The following is a 21,263-nucleotide window of genomic DNA, read 5'->3' on the forward strand; positions in this document are numbered from 1 at the left end:
AGCCACAAGAACAGAATGCCACCTTTAACAACAAAAATAACAGGAAGCAACAGTTACTCTTCTTTAATATCTCTTAATATCAATGGACTCAATTCCCCAATAAAAAGACATAGACTAACAGACTGGCTATACAAACAGGACCCAACATTTTGCCGCTTACAGGAAACCCACCTCAGGGAAAAGAGACAGACACTACCTCAGAGTGAAAGGCTGAAAAACAATTTTCCAAGCAAATGGTCCAAAGAAACAAGTTGGAATAGCCACTCTAATATCGAATAAAATTGAATTCCAACCCAAAGTTATCAAAAAAGACAAGGAGGGACACTTCATACTCATCAAAGGTAAAATCTACGAAGATGAACTCTCAATCCTGATTATCTATGCTCCAAATGCAAGGGCAGCCACATTCATTAAAGAAACTTTAGTAAANCTCAAAGCACACATTGCACCTCACACAATAATAGGGGGGGACTTCAACTCCCCACTTTCACCAATGGACAGACCCTCGAAACAGAAACTAAACAGAGACACATTGAAACTAACAGAAGTTATGAAACAAGTGGATTTAACAGATATCTACAGAACATTTTATCCTAAAACAAAAGGATATACCTTCTTCTCAGCACCTCATATTACCTCCTCCAAAATTGACCATATAATCAGTCACAAAACAGGCCTCAACAGGTACAAAAATATTGAAATTAACCCATGAATCCTATCCGATCACCACGGACTAAGGCTGATCTTCAATAACAGCATAAATAATAGAAAGTCAACATTCACGTGGAAGCTGAATAACACTCTACTCAATGATACCTTGGTCAAGGAAGAAATAAAGAGAGAAATTAAAGACTTTTTAGAATTTAATGAAAATGAAGTCACAACATACCCAATCTTATGGGACACAATCTAGGCAGCCCTAAAAGGAAAACTCATAGCCCTGAGTGCTGCCAAAATGAAACTAGAGAGAGCACACACTAATAGCCTGACAGCACACCTAGAAGCTCTAGAGCAAAAGCAAATTCTCCCAAGAGGAATAGACAGTAGGAAATAATCAAACTTAGGGCTGAAATCAACCAAGTGGAAACAAAAAAATAAACTATTCAAAGAATCAAACAAACCAGGAGTTGGTTCTTTCAGAAAATCAACAAAATAGATAAACCCTTAGCCAGACTAACTAGAAGGCACAGGAACAGTATCCTAATTAACAAAATCAGAAATGAAGAAGGAGACATAACAACAGAACCTGAGAAAATCCAAAACATCATCATATCCTACTACAAAAGGCTATACTGAACAAAACTGGAAAACCTGGATGAAGTGGACAAATTCCTAGACAGATACCAGGTACCAAAGTTAAATCAGGATCAGATTAATGGTCTAAACAGTCCCATTTCCCCTAAAGAAATAGAAGCAGTCATTAATAGTCTCCCAAACAAAAAAGGCCCAGGACCAGATGGGTTTGGTGCAGAGTTCTATCATACTTTCAAAGAAGACATAATTCCAACTCTCGTCAAACTCTTCCACAAAATAGAGACGGAAGGTACTCTACCCAATTCATTGTATGATGTCACAGTTACTCTGATACCTAAACCACACAAAGATACAACGAAGAAAGAGAACTTCAGACCAATTTCCCTTATGAATATCAATGTAAAATACTCAATAAAATTCTCGCAAACCGAATCCAAGAACATATCAAAATGATTATCCATCATGACCAAGTAGGCTTCATTCCAGGGATGCAGGGATGGTTTAATATACGGAAATCCATTAACGTAATCCACTATATAAACAAATTCAAAGACAAAAATCACATGACCATCTCGTTAGATGCTGAGAAAGCATTTGACAAAATCCAACACCCATTCATGATAAAAGTCATGGAAAGATCAGGAATTCAAGGTCCATACCTAAACATAATAAAAGCAATATACAGCAAACCAGTAGCCAATATCAAACTAAATGCAGAGAAGCTGGTAGCAATCCCACTAAAATCAGGGACTAGACAAGGCTGTCCACTTTCTCCCTAGCTATTTAATATAGTACTTGAAGTCCTAGCCAGAGCAATTCGACAACAAAAGTAGATTAAGGGGATACAAATTGAAAAGGAAGAAGTCAAAATATCACTCTTTGCAGATGATATGATAGTATATATAAGTGACACCCAAAATTCCACCAGAGAACTTCAAAACCTGATAAACAGCTTCAGTGAAGTAGCTGGATATAAAATTAACTCAAACAAATCAGTGGCCTTTCTATACACAAAGGATAAACAGGATGAGAAAGAAATTAGGGAAACAACACCCTTGACAAGAGTCACAAATAATATAAAATATCTTGGCGTGACTCTAACTAAGGAAGTGAAAGATCTGTATGATAAGAACTTCAAGTGTCTGAAGAAATAAGTTGAAGATCTCAGAAGATAGAAAGATCTCCCATGCTCATGGATTGGCAGGATTAATTTATCAAAATGCCTATCTTGCCAAAAGCATTCTACAGATTCAATGCAATCCCCATCAAAATTCCAACTCAATTCTTCACTGAGTTAGCAAGGGCAATTTGCAAATTCATCAGGAATAATAAAAAACCTAGGACAGCAAAAACTCTTCTCAACAGTAAAAGAACCTCTGGGGGAATCACCATGTCTACTTCAAGCTGTACTACAGAGGAATTGTGATAAAACCTGCATGGTACTGGTACAGCGACAGACAGGTAGATCAATGGACTAGAATTGAAGATCCAGAAATGAACCCACACACCTATGGTCTCTTAATCTTTGCCAAGAAAGCTAGAACCATCCAGTGGAAAAAAGCCAGAATTTTCAACAAATGGTGCTGGCACAACTGGCGATTATCATGTATAAGACTGCGAATTGATCCATTCTTTCTCCTTGTACAAAGCTCAAGTCTAAGTGGATCAAAGAACTCCACATAAAACCAGAGACACTGAAATTTATAGAGGAGAAGGTGGGGAATAGCCTCAAAGATATGGGCACAGGGGAAAGATTCCTGAACAGAACAGCAATGGCTTGTGTTGTAAGATCAAGAATCAACAAACAGGACCTCATAAAATTTCAAAGCTTTTGTAAGACAAAAGATACTGTCAATAAGGCATAAAGGCCACCAACAGAGTAGGAAAGGATTTTTACCAATCCTAAATCCAATAGGGGACTAATATCCAATATCTACAAAGAGCTCAAGAAGCTGGACTGTAGGAATTCAAATAACCCCATTAAAAATGGGGTACAGAGCTAAACAAAGAATTCTCAACTGAGGAATACCGAATGGCTGAGAAGCACCTGAAAAAAATGTTCAGCATACTTAATCATCAGGGAAATGCAAATCAAAACAACCCTGAGATTCCCCCATACACCAGTCAGAATGGCTTAGATCAAAAATTCAGGTGACAGCAGATGCTGGCGAGGATGTGGAGAAAGAGGAACACTCCTCCATTGCTGGTTGGATTGCAAGCTTGTACAACCACTTTGAAGATCAGTCTAGTGGTTCCTCAGAAAATTGGACATAGTACTACCGGAAGATCCAGCAATACCTCTCCTGGGCATATACCTAGAAGATGTTCCAACTGGTAATAAGGACACATGCTCCACTATGTTCATAGCAGCCTTATTTATAATAGTCAGAATCTGGAAAGAATCCAGATGTCCCTCAATAGAAGAATGGATACAGAAAATGTGGTACAATTACACAATGGAGTACTACTCACCTATTAAAAACAATGAATTTATAAAATTCTTAGGCAAATGGATGTATCTGGAGGATATCATCCTGAGTGAGGTAACCCAGTCGCAAAAGAAGTCACTTGATATGCACTCACTGATAAGTTGATATTAACCCAGAAACTTAGAATACCCAAGATTCAATTTTCAAAACACAATTAAATCAAGAAGAAGGAAGACCAATGTGTGGTTACTTCATTCCTTCTTAGAATAGGGAAGGAAATACCCATGGAAGGAGTTACAGAGAAAATGTTTGGAGCTGAGAGGAAAGGATGGACCATCCAGAGACTGCCCCACCCGAGGATCCATCCCATAATCAGCCACCAAACGCAGACACTATTGCATATGCCAGAAAGATTTTGTTGAAAGGACCCTGATATAGCTGTCTCTTGTGAGGCTATTCCAGTGCATGGCAAATACAGAAGTGGATGCTCACAGTCATCTATAGGATGGAACACAGGGCCCCCAATGGAGGAGCTAGAGAATGTACCCAAGGAGCTGAAGGGGTCTGCAACCCTATATTTGGAACAACAATATGAACTAACCAGTACCCTCAGAACTCGTGTCTCTAGCTGCATATGTAGCAGAAGATGGCCAAGTCGGCCATTATTGGAAGAGAGGCCCCTTGGTCTTGCAAACTTTATATGCCCCATTACAGGGGAACACAAGGGCCAAGAAGTAGGAGTGGGTGGGTAGGGGAGCAGGGTGGGGGGAGGGTATAGGGGACTTCTGGGATAGCATTTGAAATGTAAATGAAGAAAATATCTAATAAAAAAATTTTAATAATCTACACTTTTTACAAAATCTCACATGGCTGGTCAACTTTTCTCCATCAGAAACATGGCAAACTCTCCTCTCTTCCCTTATGTATGACTCTTGCCTCCAGACACCCAGAAGCCCCACCTATTTTTTTTCGCCCAGCTATCCATGGCTTCTTTACTAAAAGATCAAGATCCAATTGGGGGAACAGGATCTTATCATCAGAACCACCCCTACATGTGTCTTTGATCTTTGTCCCCATTTCCTCTCTACCTCTCCCCTTGTGCCTCTTTGATTGAGTCTGTCCTTATAGCTACATAAATGCCTACGATAATACTGTTTCAGGCTGAGATTAGAGACTTCAGAAGCCCCAGGAAAGGTGTCTTAGTCAAGGTTTATGCCTGCACAAACATCATGACCAAAAGCAAGTTGGGGGAGGAAAGGGTTAATTCGGCTTACACTTTTCACATTGCTGTTCATCTTCAAAGGAAGTCAGCAATAGAACTCAAGCAGATCAGGAAGCAAGAGCTGATGCAGAGGTCATGGAGGGATGTTCCTTACTGGCTTGCTTCCCCTGGCTTGCTCAGCCTGCTCTCTTTTAGAACCCAAGACTACCAGCCCAGGGATGGTATCACCCACAAGGGGCCTTTCCCCCTTGATCACTAATTAAGAAAATGCCCCACATCTGGATCCCATGTAGGCACTGCCCCAACTGAAGCTCCTTTTTCTGTCATAACTCCAGCCTGTGTCAAATTCACACACAAAACCAGGCAGTACAAAAGCTTTGGAGCTTACTTATAGTTCCCCAATACGTTCACCTTTCCAGTGCCTCTCAATTTTTGTGTATATCAATAAATATAATAACTAATCAAATAGTTTGCATTGCATTCACAATAAACCAATGGCTGTATATAAGTAATTTAACCCAGAACTCCCCAGTGGAGAGACTGTTGTTGTAGTATGTTGTATATAGTTTGTAAGAGATCAGAAAACTTGAGTCGGTGAAAGGCAGGTCATGTATGCAGGACTTTCTGGGAGTTGAGTTCAATTTGTCATCAAGGCTGTCTCCTTAGTCATCAGCCTATGGTGAGACTAGAGTTTGTAAGTGAAATTGTATTGTGTTTGTATACACCAGATATATCTTGAGACTGTCTTTGAAGTGGCATATTCTTTTCCAGAAGATTCTCCAAATTCAGAGCAGGAATTGGACAAGATAGGGGGAAAGTCACCCCCTCCTCCACCCCCACCCCCTCGGAGAAGCTACCTTCCTGGATCAGGACTTACCACCACGAGATCAGGCGATGTGGTCTACACTGGCAGGAGCATGTCTAAGGTCTGATGGGTCGAGTCCTGGCAAAATGTTTTCTGGGTGAAGACAGTTCTATGCATGCAAACATTAAAACAAACAAACAAAAGGGCATCAGCTTACCCAGATGCCCAGAAAGTGCCTGAGAAGAGAATGTCAGCCAGTGTTGTTGGACTAGCCTGGCCATGTGTGACTTTTAATATGACAATGTGAAGGCAGATCATCAACTACTTGCCCTGGTGTGACATCATTAGATTGACATGAGGGTGGGAAGGTAATAGACCAGTAGATACAGTAGTGGGTGTTTGTTTAAAAAGGTGTTAAGTGAGCTTAGCTTACACTTAATTTGGAAGGTTTTATCGCTTGTGTTAAATGAAAAAATACAATTTCCAGTTGGAAATGCAATGAGAGGAAGGCCCTTTAGAAATGTGGGTGATTTAGAATTTTATAATTCTTCAAACAATTTACCAACATGACAACTTATGCAAACACACTTAAATGAAATGGAAGGAAATAAAGGAGTTTTTTGGCTAGAAGAGCCAGAGCCAAAGAGACATTGAGAAGCCACATGGTCTGACCTAAGGGTCTGACACCAATATCTGTGGTTCAAATTCCCTGTAGGTGAGCAGTGAAGACCCTGGGCCAACACCACAGACTAGAGCCACAAAATGTCCCCCCGAGGAACCTGCCTCAGCCTGGGCCCCATCCCCACCACCAGTCCCTGCTCCTTCCTCCAAGGAGGAGGAGGAAGAAGAAGAAGAAGGAGACAAAATCATGGCAGAACTCCAGGTACGTAGCTGAGGTGACGCTTGGCCACTGGCTCTTTGCCTTCTCATCTGGGCCTCTCTGGCCATGGATCCCATAGGTTTGCTAACAGCTAACCAAGGGCACTGAGCTAGCCTTCGTTAGTAGTGTCTTTTAATCCTGGCCTCCATTTATCAAGATAAGAACTAATGAACTCTCTGGACACCCAGAAAAATATGTGAATAGTGACCATTTTAAAACAACTCCATAAAATTTACATAGAAAAATCATTTGCAAACCTCCCTAGCCTCCCCACCTCTCGTTCACTCTCTCCCTGCCTCCCATTCTCCTGGACCTATTAGAGAATATTTTATTAAAGTTTTTAATGTTTAGTGACAGCATAACTCTCTGCTAGGAGTGAGTATGGATTGCAGGGTATATACCCAAGCTCATCCCACATTCCTTGTCATGAATGTGACTCTGCCCTACAGCATAGCCTGAGAACTCAACTCATTAGATGCATACATAATTCCTAGACCAAACTCTGGATTTTTTTTTTTGACTTGTACTTTTTATGGGACATTTTTGCTTCTCAAAGACTGTACCCTTTGTGGGACCCCAAAACATTCTGTCTTTTCACCACTGTCCATGTGGTTTAGTGTAGCCCAGAAAGTCTAATCCTTCATGTGACATGGAGAAAACTTTAAACCATGACAGTTTTGTGATACTGGGTCTTCTCTGGTTTCATGGTATCTGGTGATAGCTGCCAAAACTGAGCTTCTTGCATTTTATGAGGAAAATGAGACTCCTGGGTGTTCTGTTGAGTGCTGATCCCTTTGAGTATTCCACCAAATTCACAGACTGTCGTGGATCAGGCCCTCCACTTAGCACACTCCACAGGTTCTTAAAATGGTCAAAAACTTATTTTTTTTTTTGTTTGTTTGTTTGTTTGTTTGGTTGGTTGGTTTTTCAAGACAGGGTTTCTCTGTGTAGCCCTGGCTGTCCTGGAACTCACTCTGTAGACCAGGCTGGCCTCAAACTCAGAAATCCACCTGCCTCTGCCTCCCAAGTGCTGGGATCAAAGGCGTGCGCCACCACACCTGGCTTCAAAAACTTATTGATAGAAAATATATTTATAGTTAGTAACCATTAGACTTTTGAATGTTCCAGTCTTAGCACTCCAATAGAAACCATACATTTATCATAGATGCTTCTAGCTACCATTTGAGGTGACCTCTTCTGAATTCAGTCTTATATCTTCAATACCTGTGACAATCCCTCTCCAAGCAGTAGAATATCTGGTATCTGGCTTCTTGCTCTGTGATTAGTGGCTATTTATAATAGTAACTAAAATTCTCTAGCTTCATTGACATTCCTGCTTTGGGTCCAGCAGGCCCCTCTTAGGGTAGTTTTCATGAAACAGTGTCCTGTATTCAGGTGACAAAGCATCAGAAGAAATTCCAGGCTGGGGAATCCAACATCTAACAGCCAAAGGACATGGCTTGGTGTCATGGGCAGGCCTGAAGATAAGACAAACATATCTAAGATAAGCCAGGATGGACAGCAGAGATATATAGCAGGGAGGGAAAAGATGACCAAAACAGAGGCACAACCACTGAGGGCAGAGGAGGGACCCTGTTGTTAGCTGTGTTCAGATATTAGGACAGATGTTGTAATGTCCACTTGGCAAAGTTACAAATTCTTCCTGCCTACTGAGTTGTTTCCAGGTATCAACATTTGACATAAAGCAACTATTAGGCAATTATTTAAGATCATTCATTTCAGTAAGTGCTTTTTAATACTAACTGCACATTAGAGTTACTGGGGCATTTATGTGGGGAAATGCTCTACAGCCCAGGGAAGCACTGTGGTTGGTTGTGTTGACTGCTTGCTGGATAGCCTTTGAGGACTGCTGATGCCCAGCAGCATTGGAGTAACCAAGTGTCCTCCATTACCCCAGTGTCAGAGGACTCTCCTGGCATCCCCAACCCCACCAGCTGGTAGATAGAAGCCATACTTCTGCTCTTCATCTAAGAACTAGTCTCCCTAACCCTGTTCACCTGATGCAGCTGCTAGCTCCACAGTTACGTCCAGAGCTCAGCAACTCCTTGGCCATTCAGGACCGTGCGGTGCTAAAGAACACTAATTGCTTGAAACTGAACAACAGAGCAGGCTGAGATCTGTGACTGTGACTGAGAGAATGAACAGGTGTACGTTGGTTCTTTTTAAGTTTAAAATATCTTGTGAGTTTTCTTCCTATACATAATTTCAATAAAGCCAGTAAGAAATGAAGAACACACAGATGTCTTTTCATCTTTAATTTGTGTGTCTATTTCCCAACATGAAAAGGTCAAGGGATTGAGGCCAGAGTTTCACCTCTGCTAAGCATGTGCCTGTCATGGAACTTTACATCCATCCTAAGGGTATTAGTAGTTTTTAAGGGCTCTGTCCATTTCATCTTTATAAGGAATCTTTTGCTTAGAGCTCATCCTGGAGCCAGCTTGAGGCCCTGTGGGATACAGGATTTCAGGATGCTGCCTCCTAGTAGGAGTCTGCATGTCAGCCCAGAGCTGGGGACTTGTCTCTGGATTCCTGACTCTTTTCTACTCCATACAGCTGAATCCCTGTTAACCTCGGTATTTTAATCCCTTAGGCATTCCAGAAGTGTTCCTTTATGGATGTAAATCCAAACAGTCATGCTGAGCAGTCCCGAGCTAACAGCCACCTTAAAGACACTAGGGCAGGCGCCACAGCCCCACCCAAGGAGAAGAAGGTAACATGTGGTAGCTATACATTTACCATACAGTGAGACAGCCCCACCCCCACCCCCCACCCCTGCTCTGCTACTAACATGGCTGACACTCTTGCACTTGATCGCTGGCCCTTGGCCTTTCTGTTTTATTCTCTTCCCCTTTCTTCTTAAACTAACAGAAATGCAGGCTTAGAGTGAGATTAGAAATACCTGCCTTAGCTTTCCAGAGTGAGCACTATGTCCCTGTGAGCGGCACACAATAGTATATGCAAAAGCAAGACAACAATTTCCCAAAATAAAGAAGCCATACCTTCCTAGAGTTTCTAGGAAATTTGCATTAAAAGCAAAAATAAGCAAACAAAAGCCAGAACTAACAACTAAGTGAATACAAGTATTTCTTATTTTCAATGTATTTCATGAAAGCCTGGAAGCCCAGAGATATACCTGTATACACATTGAAGTATTCAAACCAGAATCCCTGCAAATTACTGCCATTTTTGTAAGTCTGTCTTCCAAAATAGTAAATCTAGTTTTAATGCTAAAATAATTTACTCATGACTTCAGAGAGGCATCTGGGCTGTGTAGCAGAGTCTGCATGGTGTGGAGAAGGTTGTTGGCATCAGTGTTAGAGCTTCACTATGAAGCTGAGTCTAGAGCATTTGGGATTTGGGAATTCAGAGCCGTCTTACCTTAATTAAGGTTCAAACATTTCTCACTAGAAACTTCCATTTCAGACCTGAGTGGCACTCATTTATTTTAAATAAAGAGAAACAATATTAGCCAAAAGAAACTGCAAGGTGGCCTAACAAATACCTCATTGATTCCTTGGCTGTTAAGCAAGCTCAGTGAGGTAGATACGTCAGACTGCAGTGGGCAAGCCTAACACAGCCTTCAGTGGACATGCTCAGCTCTGGCCCACAGCATCACAAAGCCAGGTAAAGTAACCTGCCCTCAGTAGACAGATGAAACTCTTAGCAGGCAGAGGGTGTCTTTATGCACTGGGAAGTTATTAGACAGTGATATTCAAAGCTGTCTCACACAGAAAACTAAATCCATTAAATAGTCCAGAAATATGTTACTCGTTCAGTATGTGCAATCTCCTTATATAACCATTTTACTACTAATTTGTGGAAGGCCCCTAGCAGGGCCTGGTTTGTCATATTTAGACCATTCTAGAACACTGCCTGGGAACTCAGACCTCCCAAGGGTTCCCTGTAATGATCAATGTCTCACTGTAGACTTTAGAGTTGGCTCAGATGTTACAAGGCATTCTTGTCTCACAGTTTGAAGCTCACACCGCCAATAGCACTGATTAGAAGCAAGTTGCTATGGGTCTTTGTTGAGTGCCCAACAGGAGGTTGGTCTGTAGGGTAGGGAGTCATTCTGGATCATTCAACTCAGTAGATGAAGCCCCTCATAATAACCACAACTATCGGACTTACCCCCCAATTTTGTCATTGTTAACTCTGTGGCCTATTCATCTGTCCTTCCGTAACTTGGTTTCTGTGGTTTTCCTCTTACCTTTATGAAGCTGCAGCCTGGCCCTTCACATCTACAGTTGTTTTGTGACTGTGTCTCTAATTTCTGTTAATTACCCCTGTACATGGAGCAAGCTTCCCTGACTGTTTATGTAATCCACATCATGGGGCAGATATTAAAGGGGCTTGGTTGTCTTTCATGTGGCCATCTAAGACTAAGAATGACAGTCAATTTCCAGGGCAGTTATGACTAAATTTCCATGAACTCCATGTGCTTGCTTTGATGCATTCATCCCCTTTGTCTAGCTAAGTGATTTAAGTATGTATATATATATATATATATATATATATATATATCCCTGTGAAATCTAAACTGGATTTCACTTACTCTTTGCTGGATTAGTTCTGCTGCTGAATTGTATTTAAATACGCAAGTAAGACTGGAAATATTTAACAGTAGATGATGGTGACCAACCAGCACAGATGCCAGCCCCACCCCACCCTTGCCTCCCCCTCCAGCCCCCAGTATATGGGCCTGGCAGGGGTCTTGAGTTTAGACATGCCCATTCCTTCCTGGCAATCAGAGTTAACTTTTACTTGGGTCCTAGTGATATATACTAACGTTTGGAATTGAAACCTCACGTTTGGAATTGAAACCTCACGTTTGGAATTGAAACCTTGGGCCGGATCCTAATTTGACATCGTTCTTAAAGTCTTTTGTGTGCTACATTATAACTGAATTTCAAATACCACAGAAGAATTTACATTCTGTTGCAGCAACCCCTATTTGGGGGAGCCTCATGGGGAATGGACAAGCTGACAGTGGTGACTGGTGATGAGTGAAGCTTGTAATTTGTGATGAATGGTGTTCCCTGTGGTTGATACCGACTTCGTTGTTTATGTGTTATCACTTGAATGTGTGCAACTATTCCTTCCACTTGGAAACCATGGCAGCAGGATTAACCTTGGCCCAGCCTGGGTTACTGGGCTTTGCAATGTTGTCATTGCTTTAACCAAACAACCATCATCACTGGGGTTGTATGTCTCCTTGTGACACTGGGGTTGTATGTCTCCTTGTGACAGACAGCACTTCCTCTTGGTGTTCTGCAGCTAGAAGAGTCAAAAGTGGCTCCCTGAGAGGAAAAGGTACCTTAGTATTAGGGATGGGCAGGGCCTGCAGCCTCATACACCAGGCTAGAACACTGTGCCCTCGGGTAAAATGTTCTGATTACCTGGATCCTCACTGCTGTTCTCTCCTTCAATCCTAAATCTTCACTTGATCTTAGCCAAAAGGATGAGAAGCAATCAATCCTAAATCTTAGTGAGGCCCCCATAAAGATCTTCACACCTTAAAATATAGAGAATAAAAGCTGCATCATAAAATGCAGAGAATAAACCCAGCCTGTGGCATCATGGCCACTATCATGGCTTCAGATGCTTGCTTTGTTTTTGGATTACACTCATGCACTGTGCAGCATAATCTTTTGGTGAGCAATGAACCACATCTACAGTGGTGATGCAATCAGATCCTAACTGGTGACAGTCACCTGCATCACATAGTTGTGCTGAGATGGTTTGTGGTGTCTAAACAGGTCTACTTTGCTGCTCATGTATCAAAGTAGCACAGTTGCCTATCCTGCCTGATGAAATATGGATAATCAAAGCTGTCACTGGTTTATGTAATTTTCTATACTTTCATCAGAGCCTTAGAGTTCTGTGAAAACCATAAGTTCACTGTAACACAATAGGCTGTGCTACGCAGGCAGCAGCTCTGTGTGCGCTAGTTTGTCGAATCTGGAGGCCACACGCAATGGCAGCCTAGACATCTGGTAGGTGTAAGTACACTCTAAGATGCTTGCACACAGGATCACCTCATGACACATTTGTTACGACATATCCCTGTTATTGAGGACTGCAGGGCTGCAAACCATGGAGCATTATCACTACAAATTTAGATGTGATCATTAAAGTTATTACCAATTTGAAGATTATTTGGACATAGTGAGAACCTGCAAAGACATTTTCAATCAGTCACTGGATCACAGAAGAAAAATGCTCTTTATCCCAGAGTATGACAAACCAAATAGAACTCCCTGTGGGCTGATTTCAGTAGAAGATTGGAAGGGACATTTTAAAAATCTGCTCTTGTTCCTAAATTTGTAGGCAAATACCTGAGATATAGAGACAAGAAATAACGGATTTGTTCAAAGCCATATAGCTAATAGGCATATGTGTGCCAGAATCCCTTCACCTTCCAGTGTGCTTCTTAGAGTTAAGATCAGAGACAGTCAGGTGTTGAAAAGTTAATGGCTCCATTTATTCTCTTACCTGCTTGCCCACAAAATTTGAAACACTTGCAATATTCTGCTAATGAAGACTTTTGTCTTGTGCAAACACAGGGCAGTTTTGGAGGCTGGCGATCAGAGCAGCTCCAGGTAAAAAGAGCTGTAGGCTTCGGGTTGGTGTCTGACACATGTGCTTGGACCATCCACATGTTTGGAAACGTAATTAAGTGATAGTTATAGTCCAGTTTGGGGGGGCATGTGGTTTTGTGGAGTAACATGTCGTACACTGTCCTACCAGAATTTGGAATTTTACCACGAAGATGTACGAAAATCTGATGTTGAATGTGAAAATGGCCCCCAAGTGGAATCTCAAAAGGTGAGTTTGCCACATGTGGGTTCCAATTGGCATCATTCAGTTTAATTACATCCCCTTGTAGAGCCTTTCTGGATTAATGTGTATGGTTTCCTTTCTCCACTTTGCCTCTCAGGTCACTGCAGGGGCTCTGAGACCTAGTGGCGCCCCCAAATGGGAAAGAGTCATGGTGGATAGTATGTCTGACACCTCAAGAACATCACAATGTAGAGCTGACACCTTCACAGAGGAAAATGCCACACCCAATAAGAGCTTATTCAGAGACAGTAGAAATTATTCCCAGAAAAATGTGCCTAAGGTCAGTTTTTCTGCCTCTGGCCTGAACTCATTAGAAGGTGAAATCAACAAAGGGCCTAATGTCTCGGGACCACAGTGTGCTATTCCTGACTTGGAAAATCAGAAGTTGAATTTTGGAAAGACAAAAGAGATAGGCCAACAAGGACAAGAAAATGCAGATAAGAGTCACATTTCTCTCCCAACTCGATCAGCAGAATTCAGTGTTCATGATGTCAAAACACAAGATCAAGATGTTCCCTTGACAGGTTATGGCCAAGTTGTCCTGAGATCTAAGGTGGGTAGGCACGCTAATACGAACATGAATGAGGATGGAGAATCAAGTCCAAGTTCTCCCAGTGAGGAACACACAGCCACTGATAACATCGCCTTTATGATCACCAAAACTGCTGTCCAGGTTCTGTCCAGCGGGGAAGTCCATGACATAGTGAGTCAAAAGGGACAAGATGTACAGACAGTTAATATTGATGGAAGGAAAGAGACAGCCTCTCAGCAAGAAGGGACAGAAGGGGAAGAGCCGGTTGTGTGCCTGGACAAGAAACCAGTTATTATCATTTTTGATGAACCCATGGACATCCGATCTGCATATAAAAGACTCTCAACCATCTTTGAGGAATGTGATGAGGAGCTAGAGAGAATGCTAACAGAGGAAAAGATAGAGGAAGAGGAAGAGGATGAAAACGAAGACACTGGAGTCCAAACCTCATCCCAAATGTCCGGTGAACAGGTCGACTCGAGAAGTGATAGGATGGGACAAAAGGCAGAGACACAATCACAGCCCCATGTCCTGTCAGCAGAGTTGCTGACTCCAGGAGTGCAGGGTGTTCATAAAGCCGAGCAGAGAAAGCTTAGCTCAGCTGATTCTCCAGACTCGGGGAATAAGTGTGACATGGTTGATGACCAGTTTGAAAGTCCCAAGAAAAAGTTTAAGTTCAAATTCCCTAAAAAGCAGCTTGCTGCTCTTACACAGGCAATTCGCACAGGCACCAAAACGGGAAAGAAAACCCTGCAGGTGGTTGTCTATGAGGAAGAGGAAGAGGACGGTACTTTGAAACAGCACAAAGAAGCCAAACGGTTTGAAATCACCAGGTCACAGCCTGAAGATGCCCTCAAAACCCTGGCTAGGGGGCAAGAGCAGCTCAGCCCTGAGGGCACACTTCCAACATCAAGGACTGATGAAATTAGGAAAAGTACTTACAGAACACTGGACAGCCTGGAGCAGACCATAAAGCAACTTGAAAATACAATCAGTGAAATGAGCCCCAGGGCCCTAGTTGATACCTCATGTTCTTCCAACAGCGATTGTGGTGCAAGCTTGCCCCACATAGCTCAAGAGGTCTCTCCCCGGTCCTTGCTAGTTCTGGATGAAGTACCCCCTGCCCCAGAGCCCCCCACATCCATATCTCCAGCTTCACGTAAGGTATCTTGGTCTGTGGAAAATGGAAAGCTGCAGCTGCTTCTTACGCCTGTCATAATCACAGTAGCAAAAGATGTCTTGTGATTTAATCGCTTCCCTGCAGGTGGCTCACGGTTGTTTTGTTTTGGGTTTTGTTTCTTTGTTTGTTTGTTTTTGTCTATTCGTCATGTACCCGTCTCTTCTCCCTTCTCCGTCGCCTTCCATAAACAACAGCAACTAGGTGTCTAACAGCTAATCAATTCTGTTTGTGCCTCTGTTGCTGATTGGTGTTGGGTCAATATAAAGAAGCTGGGTCAGTCATATTCTGTTGGTACTCACATTAAAATCCAATTGATCGGTAGTGAGCTGTTGATTCTGTTTGATTCCTCTGATTAACCCAGTTGGTGTTTCCTGGGTCTATCCTGCATGTAGGGCACTAGCTTCTCACTTGACCTTCTCTGCACACAGCAGGGTGGTCTCAAACCCAATTCACTTACCTTCTTCTCTCTGTCTCCCCTCTCACTGGTTCTCCCACAGGGCTCCAGCACAACCCCACAGACAAGCCGGATGCCAGTCCCCATGACTTCCAAGAACAGACCCGGAAGCCTGGATAAGGCCAGCAAGCAGTCCAAACTACAGGATCCCCGCCAATACCGTCAGGTAGTTTTACCTTAAACCCAATTTTGGATGGACATTATTGCAGTTAAGAAGCCAGTCGCTGAATTAGTTTCTACCAAATACTGTGTTTTCTTTGCGAGAGATTGTTTATGTAAACATCCTGGATCTAGGGGCATGGAGAAAGTCTAAAAGATCCTGTATTGAACTTCTCACCACCCTCTTGCATGCTTACAATAAGACATCTTTTACTTTGTGACTTCAGATTTTAACTGTTAACACACGGTACCAGGCCAGTGGCGGCTTCTGTGGTGAATGTAGTGTGTCATCAAATCTTCTTGGGAAACAAGAGACAAACCAATCTGTCGCTGATGACTACTCTGTCATCTGTCGCTACTAACATCTGTGTTGACTGCATTGCATTCAGTCACATTAACTCTCCCACACTCACACTCCCCACCCTGATGACAATCCCCATGCATGGCAGGCTGGCAGTGGGGTGGGCTGTGGAATGATGTGTCATTTTCCTTTCTGTCGTTTCTGAACCTCCATTGCTATGTGCACAGGGTGGTTTTAGCCCGGTCCAGATAAAACTTAGCTCAGGACTCCAACTGTACGTTGTTTTTCTTTTACTGAATGATGCTCAGAAGGGCTGTGTTGCCAGGCCCTATGGGTTGATCGTGTTGCTGGCTTTCTGACAGAGTGTCTCCCACCGTCTTTGTTTGCAGGCTAATGGAAGTGCTAAGAAAGCTGGTGGGGACTGTAAGCCTACTTCCCCCTCCTTACCTGCTTCTAAGATTCCAGCCCTTTCTCCCAGCTCTGGGAAAAGCAGTTCTCTGCCTTCCGCTAGTGGGGACAGCTCTAATCTCCCCAGTGCACCTGCTACTAAACCATCGATTGCTTCTACCCCTCTCAGCCCCCAAGCAGGACGGTCCGCTCACTCTGCTTCCCTCATCCCTTCTGTCTCTAATGGCTCCTTAAAGTTTCAGAGCCCGCCTCACGCAGGTAAAGGCCATCACCTTTCGTTCGCACTGCAGACTCAAAATGGCCGAGCTGCCCCTACTTCCTCTTCCTCCTCATCCCCTCCTTCTCCTGCCTCCCCCACCTCCCTGAATCAAGGTGCCAGGGGCATCAGGACCATCCATACTCCTAGCCTCGCCAGCTACAAAGCACAGAATGGAAGTTCAAGCAAAGCCACCCCATCCACAGCAAAAGAAACGTCTTAAAGGCCAGATCCTATTAGGCACAAGGTGGAATTACATTCTTGTTTTTAATTTTCAGCAATCTGGAACAAGTGTCTTCATAAGAGAATGTATCATATTGCTGTATTGTTCAAGGCTTCATGCAGAGTATGTGTTAGTACTGAGTTGATAGCTGCAGTAAAGCTTGGTTTTTCTACTCTGTTGCTGTTGTAATTGCATAGTGTTTACTGTCTAGATTCGATACCTATTACATGAAGAAAGCATGTGCTATAAAAAGAGAGTATGATGAGAGTGAAGACATGTGTGAGACAAGCTGACTGTACTATGCATGTAAAACATGTATGATTCCAGAATTTTAGTATGTTTTGTATAAAAATATTTTTCATTACAGAGACTAGAGGCAAACAGAGAAATAAATACACAAGCGTGACTATATAAATTGTAAAGCATATATTATGATATTTTCTTTTATTTTAGTGTTATTTAGCTTTATTACAGATTTCTATTTTTGTCAAAACTTCATGGTTCCTTTCAAAATCTTTTTTGCCAAAACATTTTGATACTACAGCATTGTACATTTGAAAGTAGCGTGCTAGCCTCTAAGCCAATGAGCTTCTACAGCCGTAGAAAGAAATTCAGCCAAACTCCTGCACTGCCAGCAAAAGTTTGTATGATAATTTGCTAGTGCAAGCCAGCTCATTTTTTTCTTTGTTTTCTTTTCATTTTCTTCTTCCTTTTTTTTTTTTTTAAAGACAAAACATCTGAGTATTCTGTAGCCGTTTTCTTTGCACTGTCTGACCCCCTTTTATGTTTTCTTAGACCTGGTAATTCATACCATTGCATTGTGGACTTTAAAATGTACACTTCTGTATGGTTCTGTACACGGAGGAACTTTTGTAAATATACAAATATAAATAAACATCAAAATACTATCTGTGACAGCACATAGAGTAGTTTTCCCACACCAAAGTTAATTTGTATGCATGCTTAAGAGTCTATATTGGGATGGGCAGAAATCCATACATTTTTAAAAAGCAACAAGTTTGCACAGTTAGGGTGGTTTTGTAAATAACTGTATTTGTATAACACAGCCATGTAACATATGGAACTGTAAGCAGAGACTTGGCAAAACTAAATAAAGGGCTGCATGCTTATTATTTTTTTGTACCTTGTCACTATAACGTCTTTCAGTCAACGGATATGTAACTATTGCCACAGGGTTTCAGCTTTGAGGGCACTCTAAGTAATGTGTAATCACAGCCACTCCTACAGTGTTGCTTCCTCGAAAGGGAAGGATGAATTCCTAATAAACTCATCAACAGTGTGGCCGTCTGGACTTCCTTTCCTGCCTGACTCTTCTCTAGGGCATGGGGGAGGGGGCATGGCTAACAGAGAACCCTGCACACAGGTTGGCACACTCATCCATTGCAGCAGCTCTGTTGCTTGCTTGTTTTTGTTTTTGTTTTTAGTTTCTAGTAAAAGTAAAAAAAAAAAAAAATTGTATTTATCAGTGGGTTAAGGGTTTTTTTTTTCAGTTCCCAATTTTTAATTTTTTAATTATTATTTTATGTATTTGACTTGGATGTCTGTCATAGGCAGGCATTATCAGCAAAACTAAGCCACAAATGAAAATACATTCAGACCAGGGCTCAGACTCAAAGATTGTGAATGTCATGTGTTAGGACTTTTTGCAAAGGGTGGACCACTGTTTAAAACCTGTGGACCACAATGCCTTGGAAGGGGAGAAAAAAACCCTTTCACAGGGGTCACATATTAGATTTCCTGCATACCAGGTATTTACATTACAATTCATAACAGTAACAAAATTACAGTTATGAAGAAGCAGTGAATATAATGTTATGGTTGGGGAATCACCACAACACAAGGGACAGTATTAAAGGGTCGCAGCATTAGCAAGACTGAAAACCACTGATATAACGCTTCAACACAAACAGCATTCTTCGTGGCTTCACTGAAGACTAGACTGCTTAAAGGTGAGGTAGGTTTGGCCTCTGATGTCCGGTAATTACACAGATTTCATTTTCAGAAATTTCCAATGAATGGTGCCATGGTTTTCCAGGCAGGGACAATCTTTAAAAGCAGGCTTCTGGCATTCCTGGTCCACTACATTGCCCTCGTTGCTATACAAGAAAACCCTCTCCACAGATCTTCCAAGGTCCCCTGTGTGGCAGTCCTGCTCCACATTGAGCTGTCCTTCACTACACCTAGGCTCTTGTATACTCTTGTCACTTGTGCCTGGCAGAGAACGTTATTAGTAACGTAGCGTCTCCGCAGCGGTGAGAGTGAAGGTGGACGCTGAGGAAGAGTGAGCTGGAGCTAGGGCAGTATCTCCCAGCAGCACCACTGCCGGGCTGTGATGACAGGAAGAAAGAAGTAGCAGAGCCCAAAAAAGCCCTGTGCAAGATGGCAGCAGCTCTGGGAGCTCTACAACATTGAGTGCATTGCCCTCCCACGGGGCTGCAGAATGTTGGCAGCTGGGCTTGGCAAGGATCTGGTGCTCAGAAGGAATGCGGAAGAGGCATATCTCCAAACTCCCAGGTCCTTCTTAAAGGGACAAGGCCAGAAAGCAGCTTCTCCCTCTAGAAAAGCAGAGGCAAATACAGAGGTCATTGCTGCAACAAAGACCAGTTAGTTCCCACAGAAAGGACTTGGCTCAGTCATCATTTGGGGTAATTGTGCCCACCCCACCCCCAGATTCTCAAGAAAATTATGTCACTTATCTATTCATTCATTCATTCATTCATTCATTCAAAAGCAGGGACTCCTATCTGGCTCAGGCTCTGATCTCAGTTGTGTGCCACTATGTCCTGTGCATCTTCATAATGTTAGAATTTATAAGCACCTTACTTATTATTGTCTTCCTGGTGCCTTTAGAATTGGGCTTAGGTTTTGCTACACCTGGTATCTCCTTTGGGATTCTAATTCATAGCATTCAGGTGCCTTTGCAGGTGGAATTTAGATCTCGTCTTATGAAGGCACAAGCCTGGGTCCTCCTTGGTCTCCAGATTGTCCCCAATAGTTAACCGAGACGTTTCAAATACATTGGTACCCAAAAACTACACTGCGTGTTGAGTGGCATCATAATGGTGTGGCCTGAATGGTGCCTCCCTGTTTCTATTTAACTTGGTACAAATATGAAAAGCACATCCTAACCCTGCTGGGAAGGGGCTCCTGAAGATGAGGGTACAGGAGAAGGGGAGAGAGCAGGGAAAGCCTGTCTCTGCTGCAGTTGTGTGGCTCCTGTGAGGAGATGACAAGCAGTTCCTCTGATCAGCTTAAAAGTGGCACAAGGCCAAAACCCAAATCCTTGGTCTGCCCCTTGCCTGACAAAGGGTCCGCTTTTACATCAGTCCCTTTGTCTCTAACATCACTTAATGCAGGCTGGGTGCATTGAAGTCTGGGCTGGTGGCTTCATCCCAGCTCCCATTTTCCTCCACTTCCTTTCTGTCTGTACACTAGGCCCCTATCCCTGGCCCCCTTAGCCATGTTCACTGGACCTGTGAAGATGGAAGCCACTGTAGTGTCATTTCCTTTAGTCACTATCTTTGGTTTCATTTAAAGCCATTCCAAATGATAGTTCTGGGTTAAACATAACAGAAGCCCACCCAGAAAAGAAGCCCTTTTTATAGTGGCACACAGCAGTGGCAGCCAGTCCCTACAGGACAAATGGATGCTAATGGGCCAGTGGTGGCATTCACAGGACAGGCCATCTTCTCCCGAGGACACTGTATATTTTCCAGAAGTATCTACTTGGTTGATTATTCTTGTTTGGGCTTGTTTTGCTTTGAGCCAGCCTTTAAAGCATCATCCAGTACTGTCTTCAAGAGACTGTGTTCGATTGACCATGACAGGTGGATCAGATCTGGATTCTTTCTTAGCACTCTGAAGAAGCAATGTGTACCTTTATAGCCCAAGTTCCTCTCATGGCCGTCTGTCCTCCTCTCTGTGTTTCCAACCATTCATATAGATACTTATGCTAGTCTTGGGGCTCCAGCATCCTTCTTCATGATGCTAGTCCCCTCTCCAGGCAAGTCCTCTTCTTGAAAAATCCATGTGTGTACCTGGTGTCATCTTGAGGAAGCCACACTACAGGAAAGTATTCCCTCTTCTGGAAAGAGAGGCAGCGGGTATTAAAAAGAATGAATTTATGAAATTCCTAGGCAAATGGATGGACCTGGAGGGCATCATCCTGAGTGAGGTAATCCAATCACAAAGGAACTCACACAATATGTACTCACTGATAAGTGGATATTAGCCCAGAAACTTAGGATATCCAAGATATAAGATACAATTTGCTAA

The 21,263-nt window shown here is 42.6% G+C and overlaps 1 protein-coding gene across 19 annotated transcripts in view; it reads left to right on the forward strand.

Annotated features, from left to right (window-relative positions):
• The window catches only part of Kiaa1217 (KIAA1217 ortholog), a 458,308-nt gene extending 440,041 nt beyond the window's left edge, over nucleotides 1-18,267 (forward strand). For 10 of the 19 annotated variants that reach the window (XM_029470015.1, XM_029470008.1, XM_029470022.1 and 7 more), the window contains 7 exons: nucleotides 5,677-5,831; nucleotides 6,426-6,593; nucleotides 9,202-9,321; nucleotides 13,362-13,439; nucleotides 13,552-15,150; nucleotides 15,664-15,786; nucleotides 16,470-18,267. In XM_029470015.1, coding sequence (XP_029325875.1) covers nucleotides 5,677-5,831; nucleotides 6,426-6,593; nucleotides 9,202-9,321; nucleotides 13,362-13,439; nucleotides 13,552-15,150; nucleotides 15,664-15,786; nucleotides 16,470-16,967 — 2,741 coding nt within the window. In that variant the 3' untranslated portion in view covers nucleotides 16,968-18,267. The remainder of the gene's footprint in view (nucleotides 1-5,676; nucleotides 5,832-6,425; nucleotides 6,594-9,201; nucleotides 9,322-13,361; nucleotides 13,440-13,551; nucleotides 15,151-15,663; nucleotides 15,787-16,469) is intronic. The other 9 variants (XM_029470040.1, XM_029470049.1, XM_029470054.1 and 6 more) reach the window with 5 other exon arrangements.
• Nucleotides 18,268-21,263: the final 2,996 nt, after the last annotated feature.

Source organism: Mus caroli, chromosome 2, assembly GCF_900094665.2.
Source record: "Mus caroli chromosome 2, CAROLI_EIJ_v1.1, whole genome shotgun sequence".
NCBI classification, from domain to species: Eukaryota; Metazoa; Chordata; class Mammalia; order Rodentia; family Muridae; genus Mus; species Mus caroli.